The 10,855-nt window shown below is 41.4% G+C and overlaps 1 protein-coding gene across 1 annotated transcript in view; it reads left to right on the plus strand.

Moving 5' to 3' along the window:
* Positions 1–4,872, plus strand: part of LOC126235406 (glutamate receptor 2-like) — an 82,376-nt gene extending 77,504 nt beyond the window's left edge. Inside the window, exon 8 of the mRNA XM_049944128.1 lies at positions 4,641–4,872. Coding sequence (XP_049800085.1) covers positions 4,641–4,872 — 232 coding nt within the window. The remainder of the gene's footprint in view (positions 1–4,640) is intronic.
* Positions 4,873–10,855: the final 5,983 nt, after the last annotated feature.

Below are 10,855 nucleotides of genomic sequence, written 5' to 3' on the forward strand. Positions count from 1 at the left end.
CGCCGTCTGGCGTTAAGTCTGGAACAGGATTCGTAATGAATGTGATAAAGAAAAGAACGTAGCTACTAGAACACTTAACTTTTATATTGTCCTTTGGTATACAGCATTCTGGATGATACAAGTGAGACTCTATCTTGAGGTACATGCAACGTTACAAATGGTTAATGGCGCCTTGCTAGGTCGTAGCCATTAACTTAGCTGAAGGCTATTCTAATTGTCTCTCGGCAAATGAGAGAAAGGCTTCGTCAGTGTAGTCGCTAGCAACGTCGTCGTACAACTGGGCGAGTGCTAGTCCGTCTCTCGAGACCTGCCTTGTGGTGGCGCTCGGTCTGCGATCCTGACAGTGGCGACACGCGGGTCCGACATGTACTAATGGACCGCGGCCGATTTAAGCTACCACCTAGCAAGTGTGGTGTCTGGCGGTGACACCACAACTTCTTTACCACTAACTGTATCCGCAACACGTTTTTGAGACCGTATCTACACATATCATTGAATGTATCTGCAACATTATATCACTCTACGACACATAGTTTGGGAGCTATGACGTTTGATACGTGGGAGTTCAATTCTGTAAAGACTCTACAGTACACTGGATGTGGGTTACTGATCATATTCGAAGCCTCTCTCCTATTTAACACTTCTCACAAATTATTTACATGAGAAATGAAATTTAGTTTTGTTATTACTATAATGCAATCAAACTGTTAAGTACTCATTAACTAAATAAATATCAAGTCGGGCAACATTACTCACTTTTGTTATAGACTGAAGAGCCAAAGAAACTGGTACACCTGCCTACTGTCGTGTAGGGTCCCAGCGAGCACGCAGAAGTGCCGCAACACGACTTGGCATGGACTAATGTCTCAGGTAGTCCTGGAGGAAATTGACACCATGAATCCTGCAAGGCTGTCCATAACGTCATAAGAATACGAAGGGGTCGAGAACTCTTCTAAACAGCACACTGCAAGGCATCCAAGATATGCTCAATAATGTTCATGTCTGGGCAGTTTGGTAGCCAGCGGAAATGTTTAAGCTCGGAAGTGTGTTCCTGGAGCCACTCTGTAACAATTCTGGACTGTGATGTCTCGCATTGTCCTGTTGGAATTGCCCAAGTTCGTCGGAATGCAAAATGGACATGAATGGATACAGGTGATCAGGCAGAATCTTTACGTACGTGTCGCCTGTCATAGTTGTATCTAGAGGTATCAGGAGTCCCATACCACTCCAACTGTGCACACCCCACACCATTACAGAGCCTCCACCAGCTTGAACAGTCGCCTGTCGCCTGTTGACATGCACGGTCCAAGGATTCATGAGCTTGTCTTCATAACCGTACACAACCATCCGCTGGATACAATCTGAAACGAGACTCGTCCGATCAGGCAACATGTTTCCAGTCATCAACAGCTCAATGTCGGTGTTGACGGGCCTAGATGAGGCATAAATCTTTGTGTCGTACAGTCATGAAAGGTGCACAAGTGGGATTTCAGCCTTGAAAGCGCATACGATGATGTTTCGTTGAATGGTGCGCACGCTGATACTTGTTGATCTCCAGCATTGAAATCTGCAGCAATTTGCGGAAGTGTTGCACTTCTGCCACGTTGAAAAAAAATGGTTCAAATGGCTCTGAGCACTATGGGACTTAACATCTATGGTCATCAGTCCCCTAGAACTTAGAACTACTTAAACCTAACTAACCTAAGGACAGCACACAACACCCAGCCATCACGAGGCAGAGAAAATCCCTGACCCCGCCGGGAATCGAACCCGGGAACCCGGGCGTGGGAAGCGAGAGCGCTACCGCACGACCACGAGATGCGGGCGCCACGTTGAACGATTAACTTTAGTTGCCGTTGATCCCGTTCTTGCAGGATCTTTTTCCGGTGGCAGCGATGAGGGAGATTTGATGTTTTACCGGATTCATGATATTCACGGTGCATTCGTGAAATGGTCGTGCAGGAAAATCCTCACTTCATCGCTACGTGGGAAATGTTGCGTCCCATCGTTCGTGCGCTGATTACAACACCACGTTGAAACTCAATTAAATCTTAATAAACTGCCATTGTAGCAGCAGTAACCGACGTAATAACTGCGCCAGCCACTTTTTGTCTTATATAGGCATTGCAGACCGCAGCGCCGTATTCTGCCTGTTTACATATCTCTATATTTGAATACGCGTACCTATACCAGATTCTTTGGCGCTTCAATGTAGGTGGTAGGTTATTTTGCAATGTGAATGTGGACCATATAGATAACGCTTCGACATATAACACAACAGGTGAAAGAAAAAAGTCAAATATCGGAAACGATTTTTGCTGTTGCCTTTACATTTTAGCGTTGATTTCATTTCACTGGCCTGATCAAATGTCAGTTTCCGATTGTAGCTGCTTTGCATGAATGGTACCTGTAATTCAATTGTTCCAATTCCATTAGCACAATGAAATGGATTAATAGTAGTGGTACATTCATGCCGTATATCTTCTTTCTATAAATATATATAAATTAAAATACCCACGTGGCTTAATCTCAGGTTTTTGTTTTGTAAATATATTGTGCTAATTTGGTGAACTATGATGAAGTAAAGTCCCCTCCGCTGTAAAAATGATGTCATTGTCGTCTATTAATGAGTGGCAAAATTCCTTGGAATCGCAGGAGCTCGAACAGTCCGGAAATGCTGCGGGGTAGGTACCAACTTTTTGTGGCAGAGGGTGCTTTGTACCGATGTTTCATGACAGAGGATCCTTCCGACCAACGTCACACAGGGGGGTATTGCAAAGATATCGCGTAGTAGGGGGTACTTCGTGTCAATGTTGCATAACAGAGGGTGCACCCTACTGACGTTGCATGGCACAGGGTTGTTTGTACCAATGTTACGTGCCAGAGAGTGTTTTATAACGCATGTTGCATGGCAAAGGGTGTTTTACAACGTATGTTACGTGGCAGAGGGTGTTTCTTATCAATGCTGTGTGACAGAGGGTGCATGATATTGATTTTGAGTGAGAGAGGGTGCTTTTTACGAATGTTGCGTGGTACAGGGTGCTCCATAGCAAAGTAACTGTGCAGAGGGTGCTTCATACAAGTATTGTGTGGCAGAGAGTGCTTCGCACCAATGTTGCGAGGCAGAAGGTGCATTCTAGAAAAGTTACGTGGTAAAGGGTACTTTGTACTGATGCTACGTGTTAGAGGACGTTTCTTACCAATGTTACGTGGCAGAGAGTGTATTCTACCGATGTTGTGTGGAAGAGGTCGTTTATTAGTGACGTTACATTGGGAAATGCGGGAAAAGGTCACACACAAAATGTAGCTGGCTCCATAATGGCGCAGGCGCCAGGCGGTCGGTATGTGGCCATAACTTATGCTGGAACTTTAATCACAACTCTACCCAGTGGCCTATAAATAAAATTACCGCTACCCTAGATGAGTCGTCAGGCTGTAGATACTTAGTTTCATCCTTCAAAGCTGGGGCGGATCGCTAGTTTCCAATAGAGAGAGAGAGAGAGAGAGAGAGAGAGAGAGAGAGCGTAGTTTCACTACAGTAAGGAGAAGGAAATAGTTCATGATTTTTGTTTAAATTTATCTATGCCATTTAAGATGTGTGACAAACTTTTATTGCACCCATGTAGATATTGTGTGGAAAAAATACGAAGTGAACACTGATGGAATGTACTCCATCATAGTTGGAGACAAAGAATGTCTAGAAAACTTCCAGATTATTGTACTCCACTGTTATCGGAGACGCAGAAAGCGCAGAAAACTTCCAAATGAGAGACATAAATCATTATTCCTCCAACCAGTATTAGTGAAAACTTATCACTAGCCATTCGGTATGCACAAAAGCCTTGGCTTTTACAGATGGTTTCTGCAGTTAACAAATTTGACAAGCCGGCCGCTGTGGCCGAGCGGTTCTAGGTGCTTCAGCCCGGAATCGCACCGCTGCTACGGTCGCAGGTTCGAATCCTGACTCAGGCATGGATGTGTGTGATGTCCTTAGGTTAGTTAGGTTTAAGTACTTCTAAGTCTAGGGGACTGATGACCTCAGGTGTTAAGTCCCATAGTGCTTAGAGCCATTTGAACCAAATTTGACAACTGTGTAGAATATAGGGTTATTGCCAGTGATTTACATTTTGAGTAAATGTATCATCATTCACGTACCTTTTTTCATCTAATAAAGCTGTGAATAAGTTCAATGTCATTAAAGTATTATTTTTTCCATTACTTCACACAATATCACTCTGTCCTCATGAAACGAAATTTTGAAAAGCAAGTATTTTATCTGGTGACCCAGTCACGATTAAGATGAGTTAAGGCGCTCAGATGGGGCGAGTATTAATTGAGTGAGTTGAACCCTGAAGACAAAATCCACATTTCTAATGTCGATCTCTGGAATGCTTACATTACCAACCAGAGGTGGTAGTGCAAAACAGTTTATGGAAAACCGAACTTGGGATTCCATGAAAACGTACTGTCAGGTCTCATAACTATTCTGTAAGATACATGAAATATATGAAAACATGGTCAATTTTTGTATACAGATTGTGTCGTTTCGTTTGAAGTATTTGAAGGTATCGAACTGTGTCTTTCAGAGGCGGTTGTTGTGCTGTTTTTCATGTGAAGTAATGCCGTATTATGGTTCACAGCCTGCTGCAGATGCGGAGTGAAGGGCTGATTCACCGCATCTACTGGAAATACTGGCAACTGAGAGATGGTCAGGAGATGCGGGAGTCTCTCAAGCCGGTGACCATCCAGACAGTGGTTCCTGCTCTCGTCGTCTTGGTAGCCATGGCACTGCTGTCACTGTGCTTTCTGCTGCTCGAGAGGAAATTCTGCAAAAGGCCCGTTCTGAGCGACGCCGCCACGAGCACTGACTAGAACAGCGCATGTGCAGTGCTCCTCATTGCAGCTGTTGCTGCAGTTTAACGTATGCAGTAATGACACTCATTGCTGTGATATTTCTTACCATCTGACAACTGGAGAGGCTAGTGCTCCAAACGGCGAAAAATTCTCTTAAACCTTTTATGGCTGAAGGGACACGTTTGTAATACACACTAATTTGCTGTACTTTTAACATATTGTTCGTCCTGTGAAAATCACTCTACAACCAAAAATTTAAATGTAAAAATGCTAAGTCCACATGAAGACATGGGTATAATTAAGGTCATGGTATACATGTGTTCCATCTCACCGATTTTCAAAATAACTTAATTTAAATATTTCTGGCACTGAAAATGTATTGTTAGCCATAATCAAAGATTTTGGCCTTATATTTGTCAAATACATGTAAAGCAGTTTTTATTTTTGCACTGTGTGATTATGAGTGTTTTTAATTATATTGTATGACAAAGCTGTACAGTGCCTGAAAACGATTGAAGCATTGTAGCGTCCAACGAACATGACTTAAATAAAATATTTTATATTATGATAATAAAGAATTGCAATATAAATAACATTAAGTAGGAGAAATATGCATAAACGCAATTCATACATTCAAATTAAGAAAAATTTGTACTTGAACCATGTTACTGCCACTTTCTTTATGATAATCCCACTGTTCTGTGAAGTCAAGAATCCTCGTGCTTGTTTAACTGCTCTGTCGCATTTACTTTGGCAATAACAAACAGGAATGGCTCTTTAATTCCATTTTTCACATGAAAAGAACTTATATACAAAAACTGAATGATTAACAATGAATGATCTATGGCTTACTACAGAAAAGTAACCAGAAAAGATGTAGCTGCTTTGTATAATTAGTCACCTGATATAGCATCACAATATATGAAAGAATTCTTCCTCAAGCCAGTAGTGCAGCACAACTTACATATATTAATGCTTTATTGAGCACAATCACGTGTACAGTCAAATTTCGAATCCTGTTCCTTAGAACATCCAGGCCCGAAAAATGACTACAAGGAGAAAGAAAAATTCGCATCACCTCAGACGAAGACTAGGTGCCAGACTCGGATCAGCGATTTAATATTATCTTTACAATGATAATAACACCCTCTTCTATCAGCGATTAGTTAGTTAACTCAAAATTATACAAATTTATATCGAAAAACTTGGTGGGTACTGCACTGCCCGTAATGATGACAGGGCTCATCTGAAAGATTATAAATAGAGTCATTACATAGTTTGTCATTATTTAAATCAACAAACAAGTCCGCCAGTTCCTATGCTTTTACATAAAAATTGACAAGAATTGTAGATGAACGTCTGTGGGGTTTTACTCTCTTGCAGTTACCTGATTATTTAAGAGAAAGAGATGAAATACAATAAACTAAATCTTCATCGAATTCACTCTTAATAACCGGCTTAAATTGCGTCAGTTGTTCTAGTCTGTGGCATTACACAAATAAACACTATGTGCCAAGTCTTTATAGGTACAATGTACCTAGCAGAATAGACAACTGAAATGATAATCATTTTCATCCATATATTCACTATACATTTGTAACGTACATATACATATAACAGCAACTTTGGAGCAATATAGCTCTTTGGTATAATAGGTTTATTCAATTATGCGATGTGTTTGTTGTAGTATCATTACGTCATTCAGGGATCTGAGCCTAATTTTTACCATTCTGTTTCTGCTTCTATGGGCAACATTCATATTGATATTAAAAATGTTTTAAATTATATCAAAATGTTTGATATTAAAAATGTTAGGTAGTAGGACTGTGGCTCAAATTCTCGGCAGTGTTTTAGTAATATAACACATATGAAACAAGCAAAACTGTACAGCTTGGATTAGATTTATGAGACATACTGTTCTTCAAGGAAAGGGTATTTAGTGTTAGTACATAATAACCATAGAATAACGAGGAAAGAGGTGCGAGAAGAAAAATAGCTATGTATATATATAGACAGGATATTCAGTATTAGAATCAGAATTTGAAAGAGCTTTGGAAGATTTAAAAGCAAAGATGGCAGAAGGGATAGATAATATTCCATCAGAATTTCTAAAAGCGTTGGGGGAAGCGGCAACAAAACTTGAAGGTATGTAGAACGCATGAGTCTGGCGATATACCATTTGAGTTTCGGAATAACGTCATCCACACCCGAAGATTGCAAGAGCCGACAAGTGCGAGAAATATCGCACGAGCAGCTTAACAGCTCAAGGGTTCCAAGTGACTGAGGAATAGTATATAGAAGAACAGAAGAGAAAATTGAGGATGGGTTAGATGAAGATCACTCTTTCTTTAGGAAAGGTAAAGGCATCAGAGAGGCAGTTGTAAAGTTGCGATTGATAATGAAAGGAAGACTACAGAAAAAAAAAGACACGTTCATAAGGTCTGTCGACCTGGAAAGAGAATTCGACAGTGTAAAATGGTGCAAGATGTCCGAATTTCTAAGAAAAATAGGGGTAAGCTGCAGGGAAAGACGGGCCATATACAATATATATATATATATATATATATATATATATATATATATATATACAATATTGTATACAATACAATAAGCCTAGAGGGAACAATAAGAGTGGAAGACCAAGAACGAAGTGCTCGAAATAAGGAGGGCGTTAGACAGGGATGTAGTCTTTCTCCCCTACTGTTCAATCTATATATTGAAGAAGCAATGACGGAAATAAAAGAAGTTTGAAGAGTGAAATTAAAATTCAAGGTGAAGGGATATCAATCATAAGATTTGGTGATGACATTGTTACTCTCAGTGAAAGTGAAAAAGAATTACAGGATGTTCTGAATGGAATGAACAGTCTAATGACTACAAAATATGGGTTTAGAGTAAACTGAAGAAAGTCGAAAGTAATGAAAAGCAGCAGAAATTAGACCAATGAGAAACATAACATCAGGAATGGTGATCACGAAGTAGATGAATTTAAGGAATTCTGCTACTTAGGCAGCAAAATAACCCAAGGCGGACGCAACAAGGAGGACATAAAATGCAGACTAGAACTGACAGAAAGAGCATTCATGGCCAGGAGAGTGTCAAATTTAGACTTTACTTTGTGGAAGAAATTTCTGAGAACATACGTTTGGAGCACAGCGTTCTATGTTAGTGAAACATTAACTGACGGTGAACGGGATCGGAAGAGAATCGAAGCATTTGAGATGTGGTGCTACAGCAGAATGTTGAAAATTTAGTGGACTGATAAAGTAAGGCACGAGGAGGTTCTGCACAGAATCGGCGGAGAAAGGAAGACATGGAAAGCACTGACAAGGAGACGGAACAGGATGGTAGGGCATGTGTTAAGACATCAGGGAATAATTTCCATGGTACTACAGGGAGCTGTGGAGGGTAAAAACTGTAGAGGTAGACAGAGATTGGAATACATCCGGCAAATAATTGAGAACGTAGATTGCAAGTGCTACTCTAAGATAAAGAGGTTGGCACAGGAGAGGAATTCGTGGTGGGCTGCATCAAACCAGTCCGAAGATACGACGACGTCTATAATTACTAAAGTGTTGCCGGTATAGGGTTTTGTGCACAAACTGATATCTCGATTGTGTCCCATGAATGTTCGATGATATTCATGACAGGCGACCTGGGTGGCCAAATTATTCGCCCAAATTGTCCAAGATATTCTTCAAACCATTCGCAGGCAATTGTGATTCACAATCAGTAAAATTGCGACTGTCAGCCATACAAATCTCATCGTTGTTTGGGAACAGGAAGTCCATGAGTGACCCCATGAGTCTCCAAGTAGCGCAGCATAACCATTTCCAGTCAGCGATCGGTTCAGCTGGCCGAGAGGACCAAGTTGATTCCATGTAAACACGGCCCATATCATTATGGAGCCACCACCAGCTTGCACAGGGCCTTGTTGATAACTTGGGACCATGGTTTCATGGGGTCTGCGCCACACTCGAACTCTACCATGTGCTATTACCAACTGAATTCGGAACTCATCTGACAAGGCCAAGGCCTTTCCTGACATCTAGTTTTCAACCCATACGGTCACGAGCCTAGGAGAGGGACTGCAGGCGATGTTCTACTGCCAGCAAAGGCACTCGCGGTGGTCGTCTGCTGCCTTAGCCGTTGTCCGTGGTGAGAGGCAATGCATGAAATTTGTTATTCTCGGCACACTATTGTGACTGTGGATCTCGTACTATTGAATTCCCTAACGATTACCGAAAAGGAATGTCCCATGCGTCTATTTCCAACTACCATTCCCCGTTCAACGTCTGTTGATTCCAGTCGTGTCAAGTCTGAATCCCTTTCACGTGAATCACCTGAGTGCAAATGATAGCTCCGCATATGTGCTGGCCTTTTATACCGCGTGTACGTGATACTATCGCCACCTGCAAGTGTGAATATCAAAATGGTTCAAATGGCTCTGAGCACTATGGGACATAACTGCTGAGGTCATCAGTCCCCTAGAACTTAGAACTACTTAAACCTAACTAACCTAAGGACGTCACACACATGAATGCCTGAGGCAGGATTCGAACCTGCGACCTTAGCGGTCGCGCGGCTCCAGACTGCAGCGCCTAGAACCGCTCGGCCACTCCGGCCGGCCTGTGAATATCGCTACCCTTGACTTTTTCACCTCAGTGGATTATCAATGGTCCTTTGTAAGGCGTCGCTGGCAGATCCTGCTATTCTGCTCGTGGTGCTGTACCTCTTCACAATTATGAGCGTCGAGGACTGTCCCTCACGTTCGATCGTTGAGTGGGTCTTCAGTTTCCTTGAACCCCCATCATTGATCTGCACCTCTGGACTGTAGTAGGTCTTCATACCGATTACATGGACAACGTCTCTGTACTTTTGTCTCTTTGATGGAGAATCATTATTTTCAATTTCATATGTGACGTGCGACAAGCTACAAAGGATGCGACAAGGCCCAAAGTTGTGCATCAGTAACTTTTCTGATAGTTCCATGTTCCACACAATCGTGAAAATCTGTGGTGGCCTCAACTCCATAGATAGAGGCGACTGTGAGTATACATTCTGTGTAACAGTTATGCTTATCAATAAGTTTATACAATTACAGCCACTGCCAGTAATAATAATAATAATAATAATAATAGTAATAATTTGCTTAACTTGTGTAACAAAAGGAAGAATTGGTTTTGTCGAATTTTATTGTTTTGTACACATTTAAATACAGTTTAGGGCAGCAACGAACTAACGTGTAAACTTTCGGTACTCACCGTTCCGAATTTTTGTGTGAGTGGGAGTTTTCGTGCCTTTTTATTTTTTTGGACAAATGTCCAAGACCCGTAACATATGTAATAGTCCATGAATAACCGTCGTGTTGAAAATCATACATTCTTACGTTGCACCAACAAACAACTGACGCTATTGTACACTCCTTTGTAAAATGTTCGATTGTACAGACGCTTAATTGGTTTCGACACTTTCTCAACCAACAGAACTGGTCTGGGAGGCCCTAATTCCTTTGCGGATAACTTTTCCTGGTAATTTTCTTTTTGTTAGCGCTTAAAAACAGATTCAACAGAGTTGAAACACTGCACGCGAAAGCCGATTCCTGCACAGTTAACAACCAACTCCGAACACAAACTGCCGTTAGTGGAAATGATTAAATTCAAGTGGTAATGTCTACCAACAGGTGCACTTTAGAATACAAATGAGGCTCCGAGAGCCATAAAGGTCAAAAGCGTACCGTCGTCAAACCCGCATATAAGTGAATATAAGAGAAACCAGTGAGACAGCGAATGTTCATATATACACCGTGGGTCTACAGCACAGATTAAATTGACTCACCACAAGGTCAACAAATTCAGAAGCGTGAATAAATGTTACAGTCTCATAATCGGCGCTGATGTGCTTTAGGCCCTTACGGTTCTCACCGCCTCAAATGAATTACTGTATGATAAAATCCAAAACTTAATGTACTGTAACTCATTCACGAACCCACAAACTAGGT

The sequence above is a fragment of the Schistocerca nitens genome, chromosome 2 (assembly GCF_023898315.1).
Source record: "Schistocerca nitens isolate TAMUIC-IGC-003100 chromosome 2, iqSchNite1.1, whole genome shotgun sequence".
Classification (NCBI taxonomy): domain Eukaryota; kingdom Metazoa; phylum Arthropoda; class Insecta; order Orthoptera; family Acrididae; genus Schistocerca; species Schistocerca nitens.